The following is a 17192-nucleotide window of genomic DNA, read 5'->3' on the forward strand; positions in this document are numbered from 1 at the left end:
GAGGCGCGGGCGCCCCGACAAGGACGAAGGCCTCGGTGCGGCCAAAAGAGAACGTGGACTTTGTGTAACTTCTCCCTTTCCCTTCTCCTTTCTTCGATCTATCTTTTGTAAATAAACCAGTCTCGAAACGTATCCCAACGAGTAAAGTTCCTTCCTTCGAGGCTCCTGCGTGCACGGCCGACGCCGTCGACCTTAGTAAACGCGCAGCAAAATTTAGCGGAGTCGTCCAAGAGCGACAGCAATTAGAGTTAGCCCAAAGGCGCGAGCATTCATTTACATTTTTTGGTGCCGAAACCCGGGAATACTTCGCCTGCTGACATCGAAAGCGCCATGGAACGACTACAGAAGAAGCAAGCTGCCCTGCGACAAGCAATCGAAAAAATCATCGCAGCTGCCAGCGACCTACTGCAATCGCCAACCATCCAAGTCGGTGAGCTTGAGGAACACCTCGACCTTATCCTCGAACAAGCGGATGAGTTGAAATCTGTTAACGAGAGCATCGAAAAGAAGATAGATCTTCAAGAATTAGATGCAGAATTAGAAGCCTGCGCTGCATACACGGAGAAGATCTGCTCCATCAAAACAAAGATCAAGAGAGCTCTCAGGAGTCAGACAGCCAACGAGAGCCGGTCGACAACTCCGTCAGTCACAGGCAACGCATCAGAGCAGGAAGCATACCACATCGGTTCCGTTCCACCTGCGACATTCCAGCCAGTATCAGCAACAACCAAGTTACCGAAGTTAGAAATCGGAAAATTCAGCGGGGACCTGCGCTCATGGCAGAAATTTTGGAACCAATTTGAATCGACTATTCACAAGAACAGCACCCTGCCTGCAATAGCGAAGTTCCAATACTTAACCAGTTATCTAACCGGAAAAGCCGCCGCTGCCATAGAGGGGTTGCCGATCAGCGATAGAAATTACGACATCGCAGTGAAGACCCTCATTGAGAGATTTGGGAAGGAGGACGTCATAATTGAGGACCACATGTCGCGCTTGCTTGACGTCCGCCCAGTGCACGATCTGCGGGACATCGAAAGGCTGAGGAGCCTCTACGACGAAATCCGCTCGGGAGTCCGAAGTCTAGAGGCACTGGGAGTGTCGTCGAGCACCTACGGCACGTTGCTTCTCACCGTCCTTCGTAAAAGTATCCCAAGTGAGCTTTGCTTGGCGTACTTCCGACGGAAGGCTGCCTCACCTGAAACGCCAGAACACGAGCTTCTCAGTTTCCTCGATTTTATGAGAGAGGAGGTTGAGAGCAGAGAGAGAGCACAGAGTGCACTACGCCGTGGGTACCAGGACGCCGCTATCAGACAGAAAGCGCCAATCAAAGGGGATGTTCGTCTGCAAAACCCATCGGCATCTGTTCTAACCGTAACCGACGGCGAAACGCAATGCGCATTTTGTGGTGCAGAGGGACATCAACCAGCGAACTGTGTCGCCCCCGTGCCCATGGCCAAGAAAAAGGAGGTGATGTCAAGAGAGAGGCGCTGTTACAAGTGTGCGAAAAAGAAGCACCGTGCCGCTGAATGTAGAACTGCAAGGTGGCTGAAGTGTGCCAAATGCTCTGGACGACACGCAACTGGCGTCTGCGAGCTCAATCAAAGACCGACACACCCTCCTTCAATCGGAGATGCTGCACCAGCAGAGACAGCAGTGCAATCATCGCTTCAGGTGGGACCAGCACTGGGAAAGACCCGTGTGCTTCTGCAGACTGCACGAGCGTATGCGGAGGGCCAGCACAACAGTGCTCTGGTGAGAATGCTGCTTGACGGTGGCAGCCAGAGAACGTTTGTACGACAGGATGTTTCCCGGCGCCTCAATCTTCGCGTCATAGGAGGGGAGAAGCTAGCTATCTACGCCTTCGGAAGCGAGAGACCGTCTGAAGAAAGAAGGTGTCATCGCGTGGAATGCTGGCTGCGAAACTGGCGCAACAACACCAGAGTTCGGATCGAAGCATTAGAGGTGCCCGAGATCTGCGGAGACCTCCTCCCACCACCTGACGACTCCACGGCTAGCATCGCTCGTGAACAAGACCTCCAGCTTGCTGACACCTTGCCTGACGGCTACCATCCTGGTGTTGGAGTTGAGCTGCTTATCGGGGCCGATCACTACTGTGATATAGCAACAGGAAATGTCAAGCGTCTTGGTGAGAAGCTCGTGGCCATGGAGACTGCGTTTGGATGGACATTGCAGGGCACAGAGTCTACATCGTCCGTCGCAACCTTTCTATCGAGCACCGGAGTGATGCGGGTAGGTGTGACCACAGCACCCGACGAAATCTCTCGTCAACTGAGGTCATTCTGGGAGCTGGAACACCTTGGGATCGTCAACGATACACATCTGACCGCCAAAGAAGACAGCGTTCTTCGGGCCTTTGAAGAAACCATCACCCAGAAGAACGGTAGATACCAAGTAGCTCTCCCATGGAAAGAAAACGCGTCAGACTTAACAGACAACAAGAGCATAGCATCGCACAGACTTCACTCATTAACGGCGAAGCTGCTCCGACATGAAGAAACCGTTCTAGACTACGATCAGGCAATCAGGAACTACCTGCAGGCTGGACACGCCGAGGAAGCGAACGAACTGGGTGAGTCCCCGCTGGGGCCCATTTACTACATGCCGCACCGAGGTGTTGTCCGGCCTGGTAGCGAAACAACTAAGTTGAGAGTCGTATTCGATGCCTCCTCCAAAGCGGCGGGAAAGCTGTCACTGAACGACGTCCTCTTCGCAGGACCTAATCTAAATCCAAGCCTAGCGGACATCCTGATTCGATTCCGAGTGCATAATGTGGCCATAATGTCCGATATAGAAAAGGCTTTCCTTCAAATCGAGCTTGCAGAGAGTGCGAGCGACGCTGTCCGCTTTCTGTGGTATCAAAGTACACCAGGGCAGGGCGACGCGCTCCCTCCAATCAAAGAGTACCGCATGACAAGGGTGCCATTCGGCGTTACATGTAGCCCGTTTCTCCTCGCAGCTACCTTAAGTCATCATCTCAAAACGGTACAGGAGAAATTTCCTCGCACCGCCAAGATCCTGAGTGACAACCTGTATGTAGACGACTTGGTTACTGGTGCCGACAGTGTAGAAGAGGCAGAGCGCATAATCAGGGAATCGCAGTCCATACTCAAGGCTGCAGGTATGAACCTCAGGAAATGGCGATCAAACTACCCAGAACTGATTGCATCATTTGCCGAGACTGAAAGCGCCCAAAAAACTCTACCGGAGCTAGGCCCCACAAAGATTCTCGGTGTAGAGTGGAGGCCTGACACAGACGAATTCGTTTTTGAGATGACCGCCCTGATTGGATTTTTGGCAAGTCGGCAAGACACGAAGCGATTCGTATTGCAGGCCTCGGCGCGCATTTTTGACCCATTTGGCTTTCTCTCGGCCATTACCATCACGGCAAAGATCATGTTCCAGAGCCTCTGGGAGCGAGGTACGGCGTGGGACGAAAGGGTTCCCTCAGATTTACAGGAGACATGGGATAAATGGTGCCTGCCTGTGCTAACAATGGTGGCCGGGAATGAGCCGGCGCTCATTGCGGGGGAGGATGTTGAAAGTCGCAACGAGCACCATACATTGTTGCACCCGTGGTTGGGGGACCGACGACACAAGGGAAAGAGGGAGCCGGCGAACGGACGAGAGGCGCCCCACTGCAGCACGTGCCGGCCGGCGCATCTACAAACAACCTGATCCGTTCCACCGCCTTTTCGGCGAACCGCCTACTCAGTGCGAGGCGCGGGCGCCCCGACAAGGACGAAGGCCTCGGTGCGGCCAAAAGAGAACGTGGACTTTGTGTAACTTCTCCCTTTCCCTTCTCCTTTCTTCGATCTATCTTTTGTAAATAAACCAGTCTCGAAACGTATCCCAACGAGTAAAGTTCCTTCCTTCGAGGCTCCTGCGTGCACGGCCGACGCCGTCGACCTTAGTAAACGCGCAGCAAAATTTAGCGGAGTCGTCCAAGAGCGACAGCAATTAGAGTTAGCCCAAAGGCGCGAGCATTCATTTACAGATGTCACCTGTAGGGTTGATGTTAAGAAGGTTAAGAATGTAACGACCGTGCTTGGTGCGACAAAGGCGGTGTGTCTGTGCAGTATTCTGTGCCTCCATCAGCTCTGTGAGGGTGTTGTATACTCCAAGCTGGAGGAGACGCTGTGTGCTGGCGGACTGGGGCAGTCCCATTGCCGCCTTGTACGCCGAGTGGATGATGCTATTTACCGCCTCTTCGTCTTTGCGGCGGAGGTGGTAATAAGGGTATGTGTAGACAATCCTACTAATGAGGTAGGATTGTGTGAGGCGGCAGAGGTCCGTCTCCCGCATTCCCCTGCGGCGAGTGGCAATGCGGCGGATTAGGCCGTTGATTTGGTAGGCTGTGGTTCGGAGGCGTTGGATGGCTTCCGAGTTCTGCGTGATGTTCTGCACCAGCATGCCTAACACGCGGATGGCCTGTAAGGAAGGGGGGGGGGGGGGGTATGACGCTGCCTCAGATTTGTAGAATGAGGCAGTGGCTATTTCACGTGACTGTCGTTTCCCTAACTGCTTTGTATAAGGTTGCACACGTTGTTCTTGGCACTTTCGTACTTTGTGCTTTTATATTTTCTGGCACTCTGAAATACTGAACCTGTTACTGCATTTTTGAATTCTTGCGCGTCTAGCTTGAGCCTTCTAGCTTGTAGTTTTGAAAAAGCAAAATAAATAAATAAATAAACCTTACGGTTACGGCGCTGTCTGGTCGCGGTATTCCGTAGCTGATTCATAGCTACTACAGTGTAGCTGCGAGGTAGAACACTCGACTCGCACGCTGCGGTCGCGAGTTCGACTCACACCAAGAGTAAGCAGAACCTTAGGGTCAATAGCTGCGGAGCCTGAAGAATGCCTGACTCGGCATATACAGCCCTGTCGCTTTAAAAAGAAGAGCTCCATGCTGCGAGGGTTTTCTGCGAGGAGAGGCATAGCTCTATTTGTTTTGACTTGGATCAAGTATACTCGCTGTCTGGTTCGTACCCTTTGAACAGGATGTGCGTGTTGGCGTGTCTTCGCCGCCGGCGAAGAGAGGTGCGACGTTATCAAGGACGGCTGCCGCCGGAGAGCCCATCTTGATATGATTCGCGAGGTATAAGACAATTTTCCACGAGAGTATTTTCAATTACCTGTGTGTTTTGCGAAGTAGAGCTGCTTGATTTCTTCTTTTTGAACGGTGTTATTACGTCCACTGGACGGTTCAATATTTTTCTCAGTGCTAGCTGGAAATTTCATTCTAGGGTGGGCTGAGGCACGCCCAGTACTTTCAGTGTATTGCTCCAGTCTAACGCATCATCCGGCGCAGCAAAGTCGGTTAGCCCGTATTTCTCCTGTTGTCAATGTTGAAGGCGCTGCTTTGCTAAAGATTCACAGATTTCGTAGCGAACTTGTGTTAGAGTGTTATTACACTTGGTATTATCGCTTCTCACTTCCATGAGCCGTTAAGGAAGAGCACAATCATGAATACGAACAATGCTCAGCCGGATCAAGGTCAGTGGAAAGACACTTAGCGCAGCTACCAAGATTGCCTTCGGAACATTGTATGGCGTCTCCATGCACTATTTGGAATTTCTCTGGATAAACGTGCTGAATCCGCAACATAATTGCGAATCCGTCGTAGTGATCCACTTCTGGCCAAGTGTGTAGTGTGGGAACCTGGCAAAAACATGTCGTGAATAGCTCAAAAACAAAGAGACCCGCGCAATCATCAGAACCTACACATTATACGTAGAGAGAGAGAGACACCCAAACACCTATTATGGCGTGGCTTGCAGTGATGCCACATTGGTAATTACATCGACACGGAAACGTTCTGCGCCGAGAAAATCGCAAGCCTGGGATACTTTCTTGATAGTGAGGTCCAGCGCTCAACATGTATACAGGACGCGTGTAGACAGTTACTCATGCGGTCATGTCTGCGGCGGTGGGAATCAGCGCCTCTGTGTCATATATGCGTCATGTGTTCAAAAACATCGTATAGCTCTGTTCTGCGACGCGCGACTAATGACATTACTCGGTGGATAGTAAAGACGCAGGACATTTCTGTATACCCCGCGTCATGGTTGTTCGCCGAGCCTTAATTGTACTTATAATCTCGTCGTTGCGTGTTCTGCCTACCTACTTTTAACTTATCGGCCTACTACAAGAGCCTGTCGTTCACAAACATCTATACATTGTTTCTCGAACTGGCACAGTTGAAAGTACAGTTCGTGAAGCGATCGCAAATCTCAGCACTGACTTTTCTCGGTCTTGTGTGCAGAGATACGCACTCCCTTCAGTCTTTGATAAGCCAAACGACTCTACGCTTTCTGATTTGAAGGTTCCTGCCTGCTGGCATCGAGTAGATGTTTTCACAGTAAAATTGCAAGCTCCTGCTCTCCTCCGTAACGACTACGGACTTACTTGAAACACTGCGCCCATCGAGGCGGCGCAGTGGCGTAACTCCACTCATTTATTTTGCCTTCATCACTTGCATTCTACATCCCAAGGTGCAGGGCCGCATCCCATAATTCATTCTCTAGTTCCCTGTCTTTGCTCAATCTTTTCTACTTTAGAATAAAATTGCGAGAAAAAGAAAGAAAAAGAACGCACAAGTGACAAAGAAGAAGAATTCTGACCGGAGGCGACATGACCGTCCAAAAAAGAAAGGTTATCGCGCCCCCATCACCGCAGATGTTTCTTTGACAAGCAAGCAGAGGTATGTCTGACTCTCTATTCGTCCCCAACTAAAGAAAAAACATGTATGAGCAGCGAGTCTGCCACGTTCGGCAACATGGCACACCTGCATGAGCGTCACACCTGTCATACGTATGTTCATGGCACCCGTTTCTCCGCTATAATAAAGCGAATATCTCTTTGAGCCACACTCCACGCCTATAAGGTGTCCAACCGTGTTCCTTTCGCAACCAGATGCCTTGCAACAGCCAAATAATCCTCATTATTTATCTCGTGATAGAAAGCTAACGTATCTGATTCAAGCGACTGGCGTTTTCCACGTAAGAAAAAAAAACGTTATTACGTGAATTAAATGCATTTTTTGGGATTGCCCCTAGTGGAAGCATTTCACCTATAGCGCCACCAACTCCGCCACGTAATCCCTGAAAGCAGACTTCTTACTGTACGAATAATTTTACTGTACATCAGGGGCTTGCACATTTATGCTCTTTTTTTTTTTCATTCCATGTGAAAACAGTTCCAGCAGCTGCATCCTTAAGTACGGGCTACCGTTAGCTGGCGCCTTTAAGATAATCGATATACCTTGAAACCTGATGCAGAATCGCTGCTGACGTTTTATACCACGTTGTTTAGCCGTCGCAGCGTTTCTCATTGTTTCCTTTTTTATTCTTTCTTTTTTTTGTTTATTTATTTCCTTATTTTTTATGTTTATTCATTTATTTTTGCTTTAGCAGCGTGCCTGTAATACTGGCGTTAGTTTTCTGTTCAGGTGTAAACTTCTACAGCTATTCGCCAATTGGACAAGGTACAGGCTGGTGCCACTCATGAACAAAGACGACCCTCGCCGACCCTCCTCTGCCAAGGAAGGCAGACATTCAGCTGACTGAAAGCTGGCGCGCCCCAAGAAATGCTATCGGTTGTAGCAAATATGCTGAGTGGGGAGTTTTCGCACAAGCGTCGTGGGTGGGGCCTTGCTCCGACGCGTTTCTAGCGTTTCGCGGCTGTTGTTGTTATTCGTTTATTTATCGTTCAGACCGGCGATCGCTGTTTAGCGTGCGATAGCACCGGCTCCGCGGGCTTATAAACGAGCCGTTCTGCCGTCGGCCCAGACAAGGTTAGACCCAACGAGAACGAAGCGCCATGAAGACGACACTCTCTTGCTTCCTGCTCGTCGCTTTCTTGAGCATCGTCTGGGCCCAACCCAGTCAACTCCCCAGAAGCTGCAGTGAGTCGTGCGCCTTTTATAAGTTTACTATAAACTATGCATTGGGATAGAACCGAAGTATATCTCCGAAAGCATGAGTCGTGTTCGCCTTGATGCATAATGTGTGCTCATACACGGGCTGGCGGACTAGCGTCCCCGCGCTGTAATTTAGCATTTTATGTCCTTCCCCTGGCCGTGTTAAAATAACTGCCCATTGACAGGCCAAGGGTCTGTACTGTGGCGTTACGTCTCAACACCACAAAGGCGTTAATTAGGCGTTTGCCACGAGGCAAACACCCACCCATTCATCAGCGCCTATCCAGGCGTCAACGCAGCGCGTGGATACCGACTGTTGACGGGTCCACAAAAGGCCACAACCCCCATCACTACCTGACAGCCTGAACTAATGATAAGGGGGGTGGGGCACCATCAAATGCTACCGAACAACGACAGCGACCTTAGATTCATAGTTAATTAGATGTTTGCCATGAGGCTGACCCCCACCTATCCATTAGCGCATATCCAGATGGTCAACGCAGCGCGGACACAGACTCTTGACGGGTCCACAAAAAGCCACTACGCCCCCCCCCCCCTGCCATTACCTGACAGCCTGAACTAATGATGAAAGGGGGCCACCATCAAATGCCACCGAACAACAACGGCGACCTTGGATTCGCAGGTTGCTATCCTGCCGCATATTCCATACCATCGGGCTTCGGAGGCTGGGTTATACTGTGGAGCGTTGCGAGCATGGGCGTGGTATCGCAACCAATTCGACGACTGTTATTTGCTGCTAGGCAGTCTTCAGAGTGCCTAGTCGACTCGCCTAGGGAAGACGACGGTATCAAAAGCGGATACATTTTGTGCAGCGGGAGAGAGGGTCCCGATGTGAACTTGGGCGTTTAACTTGCTCCTGCATGGAGTGGGCTTCCGTAACTGGAGCCGTGTAACTAAGCCAATAAACCCTTTTTTCCTTCATTTTCTACAACCTGACGTAGCCGTCAATGGGCTCGGTGGATTCCTTGCCCTAACGCCACCCTAAGCCGCAACAGCGAGCAAGCAAGCACTAACACCAGGTCCTGTCTCTCGGTATTTCAAGGGCGAAGACGAGTAACGCAGAGACAAGTGACACATTCTCGCGCAATGCGACTTGCAGTGGAGGATGTGCGGCAAAAAGATTGAAATGCGCGTTTCCGTTGGCAATCTCATACGCGAAAGAAGGCAACAACAACAACAATTCACCACGAACAGCGTTCAAGTTTTATTTTTATTTGTTTTGTTGACAAACTTTCAAGACTTGCGGAGGAAATTTCGCGTTTTGGTGTGAAATGAGCTTTTCTGATGCTTCTATGACCCTAGAACTTTATTATTATTATTATTATTATTATTATTATTATTATTATTATTATTATTATTATTATTATTATTATTATTATTATTATTATTATTATTATTATTATTAATCCTTGCCAACAATGTTTCGCTAATCGAGAAGGAGCACCTGGCATCATCCATGATGCCAGCCTCAAGTATACACGCTTTGAATGATAATAAAAAAAAATATGCACACAAATTGAAAAACACCTGTTTTGCTATTGCTAAACACTAATTCGCAAAACAAAGAAATGTGTCATAAAATTCCCAGCGCGGAATCGGGGAACAAAGGTTTCACGCCACCTGCTTGTCCTAACGATGTCATTGTGGTTTCTTTATTCGATCACCTTGCAGGGTTGGACGACAACGGTCTCAAAGCTCTGATATCATGTATTAAGGAAAAAAGTGGAACTGAGGTACGTGCACTTTGCTCTTTCTTGTGGTCCTGAATTTGAATTTCCATCGCCCTGCTCGCCGTGCCGTAAGCAGAAAAGATGATCATGCCTATTCGTTATGACGAGGCAAAACAATGCGCTTGTAAAGCCTAGTGGTGGGCACACCGACCGTCATAACTCCATGAAAGAAGCAATCGCGTTCCCTGAACGTGAACGGTGTTCTTGGTTCTAAAGTCGGATGTTCGGCTCGTACAGGTGGTTTTGATATCAAATTATAGAAGAGGTCAACGCATGACCTGCTTTATTGCTAACTATGGCACTTCCTGGACAGTGTCCTTCCTTTGACGCAGAAGAAGGATACGTGGGGACTGAATTTTTCTTACTAAGAGAATAAACAATGGTTTTGACGCTTCTGGTGACTATGTCCTTCGATCATCAGTTAGCGTTTATCGTACTTTTTCCTTTCGTTAGTTTCTTTTTCTTTTTTCGCCAATTGATTTCCTATTTCAATGCAAAAACATACCTGTATGGCTTGTGTCATATAAAGAGGAAACATATCTGACAAATGGGTCTGCAAATGAAATGTTTTTATTGGCTGTTGATCCTGTTCTATTACATAACAACATTGCGCCTCAGTTTTTCATATTTTCCTTCAACTGCGCCTACATCACCTACCCCCTAATTCCTCAACTTTTTGAATATCTCATCTCGCTCAGAGTGTCTTTCCAGCACTTCTCAAGCCAACTTTATTTTTCATATCACGATCAGTCTTTATCATCTTTCTCACAACGTAACTTTTGTCCATTTCCGTGATATAGCTCAGTTATCTTGTCCTCTTAAACTTCGGCTCAACTATCCGTGAATGTTACCGCTCCTCAGACAGAGCCATTTCTTATAGTGTAACGTTTTTTGTAAGCCTCACTTTCATCTCAGTATCCCTTCAGTCAGTGGAACATTGTGAATGTTAAATTGATCGGGGCAACTGATTCAGATCCACCCAAGTAGCTACGTAAATGCCACTAATGCTACGAACGTTGTTTATTCATATAGCCGCCATGGTGACTGAGTAGTTAAGTATATCTGCGGCTGGCAACGAGGTCACCGGTTCAATTACCAGCCGCGGCGGTCGCATTTCGATGGCGGCGGCTTAAAGAAAGAAAAAGAAAAATGGTAGATCGCGCACTCAGAGAATGACATACAGAGGCTAATGAAGCTAACGACAGCTACCACAGGCCAACGAGGATAGTTCGAGCCTTTGACACTTCGTGATCCGTAGTGCAAGTCAGCAGCCAGCCCCCGCAAAATGGGGAAAATGGGTGCGAAGAAAGCTTCGCTTCTCAAACGATTAACCCGGAGGACGTGCTCCAACTTAAGTTAGAACTATTACAACTTTCTGAGTGATGCGTACTCGGCAGGTGGATCAATAGAGAGATAGAGAGAGAGCAAGAGAGATAAAACGAAGGCAGGGATGTTAACCAGTCAAAACTCCGGTTTGCTACCGTGCGCTGGGGGAAGGGAGAAAGGGAATATAAAGAATGTAGAGAGAGAGAGAGAGAGAGAGAGAGAGAGAGAGAGAGAGAGTGGTAGAGAGACGTGCAACGAACAGGACTACAGAGTCAAAGGCGTTCGCACAAGCCAGACGTCCTCAGAAAGCCGAAAAGTGCCTTCACTGCCTTCTGAGCCGATGATCGGTGGGGACGGTGTGTTAGTATTGTCTGTTCACTCAGAAGACGATCATCTAGTTTCCTGAATGCGTTTAAAGGTGGATCAAAACTTCAACAAGACAATGAATGTAATATTTATAAACAGCCACAACCGTTCTTCTAAGACCTATGAAATAAAGCACGTAGTCATTGGTTTTGTACTCTCACTGTAAGAGTGGATGCCTTGTCGGAGTGCAAGTAATAGACATCGCTGCGTCGCTATAGATTGTGCCAATTTTCGTATTTCAAACTTATAAGAAACAAGAAAAATGGGTCAAAAGGCACTTCACATTTATTTCAAAGAGTGCGCGTTGGGTAGGCCTACACTAAACGTACGCTCCCACCGTTGAAAGAATATGAGAGAAAAAAAGGTCCAAAATGCAGTAACGCTGTCGTGACCATAACAACAGACAAAACCATTCAGATTACCGAGCCTAGTTACTCAAAGCAAAATTCGGGCTATTAGGGACGCCGTGCATTATAGGACCCCTGATTAAGTTATGCCACTGCGGTTTCTTAAACGTGCACGTAAAGTGGAATAAGTTTTCTGTTCAGATTTAGAGCACAGCAGATGAATAAGACATATTGACTGCGTAAAAGCTTAAATATCGGAATGGCTTACCTCGTTCACGCGCGACTGAACAAATCGCCTTCCGTTTCTCACGCCTTTCGGACCAATCAGAACTTCACGGTGGCTTTCAGCTAGATCAAGGGCGAAAATATGGTATTTAACCTGTACGAAGCTCGGGTAATTGTCGTTGTCATGTTAATAACATGCGGCCAAGCGCGTTCCACATAATACAGTTCTGCTACCACGAATGTCGAGGAGCACAAGAAATTTGGCGATAATATGCTGACTAAATGCATTTTCATGCTAAGAAAACTACGTTGCCTGTGTTCTTTTGAATCGGGCTGTATTTGTAACCTTCCAATCTGAAGAGAATGAAACATTTAAGCTTTCATAATCTAGTATGTAAATATTAGAAGTACGCGATCGAATATCGCCTTTTTCAAATACGAATCGAATACGAATAGTAAGTGTCGAATATCGAATAGACAAACGCAGACGCACATATTTACAGCTAGAATGTTTTTCTCACTATAATTAGGAACACGCTTGCATTGAATAGACAGTCAACTATCACGCACAATTAAGATCGTTTTAAACACAAGATCACAACAGTCATGAAAAGAAATACCTCAATAGCCGCTTGACACCTTTAAGCCTGGTGACAGACAAGCTTTCTAAGAATGGCAGGCATTCGAAACTGACCAATTTTTCAAAAACGCATAATAAACAGTTGCTGAAAAAATATCAGAAGTTATGTAAAAGCAAAATAAAAGGCTAAGGAGGTATTTGTGTGCCCTAGACAGAATACAGAGCCTTTTACAAGAAAAAAACATCCCTGGTTGTAACCTAAGAGATAAAACTGCTACATGACTAGGCTGGAAGAAAGACTAATTGGTAGGCCATAAGCACAATATAGCCGATTGTCAAGTATTGGACAAAAAGAAGGGGAACCGAGAGGCCCAGTTTTATAAGAACACTCGTACGTATTCTTTAGTCAGACCCATATGAAAACAACAGATAACAGAGAGTGACTTGCTCCCACTCTAAACGGAAAGCATAGGATAAGAGAGAGAGAGAGAGAAAACATTTATTTATCATCAGTTTGGGCGACTTCCTCGCAGGGTGGAGCCCTTAGTTCAGGGCCCCATTGGCTCGCGCCACTCCGCGTGCCAATGGATAAATTATTTGTAGTTTCTAATTGAAGTGCAAAAATGAGAGGCTAATGGGAAATGGAGGAAAAGTCAACTTGGGGGGGGGGGGGGCTGACTGTGAGAGCTATATCCACAATCTCTGCATTACGCGCGCGTTGATTTACATATTGTGCTACGGCGACGACGATAGTTCCCACACCCATGCAGTCTTGGGTATCTATGTATGTATACAAGATCTAACCCAAGGAGTGTTAAGCAGCGCAAAACTTCCACCACAAAAAAAATTTAATTATGGGATTTTACGTGCCAAAACCACGATCTCATTATGAGGCACGCCGTAGTGTCCGTGGGCTCCGAAAATTTGGACCACCTGGGGTTCTTTAACGCGCTCCTAAATCTAAGTACACGGGTGTTTTTGAATTTCGCCCCCCATGGAAATGCGGCCGCTGTGGCCGGCATTCGATCCTGCGACCTCGTGCTTAGCAGCCCAACACCATAGCCACTAAGCAACCACGGCGGGTCCCGAAAAAAGGAAAACAAAGCTCATATTACCGATCTGGTTTCTGCATTGCTTCAAAAACCTTGTGGCTGCTTCACGTTTGATTATTATAATTTGCTATGCTTTGTTCAGCAGGTGGAGGACAGTAACCCGATTAGAACAGTCGGTTCTTGAGAAATATTTGGTTAGTTTCTATATTGGAAAATATCGAATAGTTCGTTTTCGAATACGAATAAAATATTACACAGAAACTATTCGTATTCGAAACTTAGATATCCGCTTATCCTATAGTAAATACATTACTAAACCTAAAACCCTCTCTACTATGTTGCCAAATTCAGCATTTTCCTTCAGCTGCACGAACATCAGACCAACATGACACGTCTAGGTAAATCATTTACTTCACGCTAGCTTATACTATTCAAAATACCTACATTCTTAAAATCCGCATCACAGTTATAGCGAGAGCTTTATTGACTTGTTTTGTCTCACTTCAGTGACACGCTTCCTAAAATGTTCGCAACACTAGACTGTAACGGCTCATAATGTACGATTGAAAACTAGATCTGTCGATGACAAAGGTAACTTTAACAGACGCATTTTCAGCCTTTTTTATTGCAATGGCAATCGGGTAATTCACTAGGGAGGCGAACTTTACAGTATAAGTGCCACTTGGGCCCGCTTTCAGTATGCATCCTCCGCCCAGTCGTGAACGTGAACTTCCGTATAACCTCCAATGAATATTGTCCAGCAAATCAACATGTCATTAACACATTAAATCAAAGTACGTGTCATCGTTTATTGGTCTGTGGCCACTAACGCGGCATCTACCAGACCTCCCTCCCACCCAGCTCCTTCCGGGTGGGAGGGAGGTTAGGTGGATGCCGCTAACCTAAACTCCGCTCCCCTTGAATATGTGTACACAAACGGGATCCTAGATCGCCAATAGACTTCGGCCTCGCACGGCCTCTGCCCGAGCGCCGGCCATCGCTCCTGGATGATGCTGACGTCTGCTGCCTGAAACCTACTCTCCCTTTCCCCCTCTATCCTCTCATCTTTCTTTCCCCGCCCCCATTCCCCATTACGCTGCGCCGTGCTCCCATATGGGCTGCAGAAATGAGCGATTTTCCCTCTCCCAAATCACGAAGAAGAAGAAGAAAGGAGCATTCAGTGTCGGGCCTTGTGGTAAAGCATACGAAAATCGAACATGTACGGCAGAAATCAAAGGGCAACTTATATTGCCGGGTAGCGAAGCTGCCGTTGTTGGCGTGGGACGTCAATGCGGACAGAGTAGCGGCGGCAGAGCGATGCTAGGTGGCACACACGTACTGCGAAGATCACTTTCCTATGTATATATATGTCATCAGCCTAGTTACGCCCACTGCAGGGCAAATGCCTCTCCCATACTTCTCCAACTACCCCGATCATGTACTAATTGTGGCCATGTTGTCCCTGCAAACGTCTTAATGTCATCCGCCCACCTAACTTTCTGCCGTCCCCTGCTACGCTTCCCTTCCCTTGGAATCCAGTCCGTAACCCTTAATGACCATCGGTTATCTTCCCTCCTTATTACATGTCCGGCCCATGCCCATTTCTTTTTCTTGATTTCAACTAAGATGTCATTTACCCGCGTTTGTTCCCTCACCCAATCTGCTATTTTCTTATCCCTTAACGTTACACCCATCATTCTTCTTTCCATAGCTCGTTGCGTCGTCCTCAATTTCAGCAGAACCCTTTTCGTAAGCCTCCAGGTTTCTGCCCCATATGTGAGTACTGGTAACACACAGCTGTTATACACTTTCCTTTTGAGGGGTAGTGGCAACCTGCTGTTCATGATCTGAGAATGCCTGCCAAACGCACCCCAGCCCATTCTTATTCTTCTGGTTATTTCAGTCTCATGATCCGGATCCGTGGTCACTACCTGCCCTAAGTAGATGTATTCCCTTACCACTTCCAGTGCCTCGCTACCTATCGTAAACTGCTGTTTACGATAGGTAGCGATATATATATATATATATATATATATATATATATATATATATATATATATATATATATATATATATATATATATATATATATATATATATGGAGAGAGAGAGAGAGAGTGACTTGCTCCCACTCTAAAAACAGTTGGTACGCCACTGCGCAGAAGCCTTTGGCAGACCTAGCAAAGATATCTGTGCAAATTGCTCATTTGCAATTAAGATTATTATTATTATTATTATTATTATTATTATTATTATTATTATTATTATTATTATTATTATTATTATTATTATTATTATTATTATTATTATTATTACGTTGTTGTTGTTGTTGTTGTTGTTGTTGTTGTTCACTATTGTGAACAGTCATCAAACAATACGAAAGAGGATATCTCGCTACTTAGTGGCGACGGCCAACCTGTCCCAGATCTCGCGGCCACCTTCGCCCAGCAATTCGGGGCTTTGTAAGGTGAAGGGTACAGCGACGGAGATAGTGAACTTTCTCATCACCCTTCCCTAGATTCAAGTCTATCGGTCTCAGAGGAACTTGTCTTTAAGAGCGTAAAACACCTAAAACCGTCTTTTTCGTGTGGTGCTGATGACATTCCACCTGCTTTGATTAAGACGTACGGTTCCTCCTTGCTTGTCCCAGTGCTTACTTGTATGTTTAATTCTTCTTTAAAGACAAAAACATTCCCAAATACTTGGGAAACAGCGCAGGTCGTTCCCTTCTTTAAGTCAGGGGTAAAAACTGATGCGAGTAACTACAGGCCTATTTCTCTCCTATGCACAGCATCTAAATTATTCGAGTGAAATCTGCACTCAATAATTTCACCCTCTATAAAAAATGCTATGGTTCCTCTGCAGCATGGATTCATATCGGGATGCTCCACAACGACCAACCTTGTTAGCTTCATGATGCTTGCCTCTCAAGCAGTGTATAAGAACGAACAGCTCGATGCCATTTATTTTGAGCTCAGTAAGGCGTTTGATGTCGTATGCCACAAAATACTCCAACAGTTGGCACAACTTGATCGGCACCACTCTGTCACCGCGCTGATAAGAAGCTACCTACGCGACCGGTACTGCTACGTTAGCCGTAACTTGTCAGTAGAAGTTTATGCGGTTACAAATGAAGTTCCTCAAGGGCCTGTCCTGGGCCCTCTTGTTTTCTCGCTGTTTATTAACGACGTTTGACAGTCATTCAAAAATCTTCAATTTGGTTATATGCTGATGACGCGAAACTTTTCAAAGTGGTAAAAAATGTTAAAGATTACGCCGCTCTTCAGAAGGACATTCCAAATTTTGCGTCATGGTGCGCTGAAAACAAGCTGGTCGTAAATGCATCAAAAACAAAAGTTATAAGTTTTACGCGAAAGACTAACAGGACCTTGTTTCCCTATAGCGTTAAGGATGTTCTCCCGCCAAGAGCTTTGGGAACGAAAGACCTTGGAGTGTACTTTGATGGCTCTGAGTGTCTCCCCACGCTCAACAGACGAGGCAGCATGCACTCCTAACGCTCGGCACAGTATGTCGGGTGATGAGAGATTTCAAACAGCCTGGACCATTTGTAACTTTATAAAGGAGCGTATTTTTTCCATTTCT

General features: G+C 46.8%; 1 protein-coding gene across 1 annotated transcript; it reads left to right on the forward strand.

Annotated features, from left to right (window-relative positions):
• The first annotated feature begins 330 nt into the window (after positions 1–330).
• Positions 331–6312, forward strand: LOC142570937 (uncharacterized). Its single transcript, XM_075679266.1, has 3 exons — positions 331–1156; positions 1634–3442; positions 6287–6312. The coding sequence occupies exons 1-3, from the start codon at positions 331–333 to the stop codon at positions 6310–6312; spliced, it is 2661 nt and encodes an 886-aa protein (XP_075535381.1).
• Positions 6313–17192: the final 10880 nt, after the last annotated feature.

The sequence above is a fragment of the Dermacentor variabilis genome, chromosome 1, assembly GCF_050947875.1.
Source record: "Dermacentor variabilis isolate Ectoservices chromosome 1, ASM5094787v1, whole genome shotgun sequence".
Taxonomy (NCBI): domain Eukaryota; kingdom Metazoa; phylum Arthropoda; class Arachnida; order Ixodida; family Ixodidae; genus Dermacentor; species Dermacentor variabilis.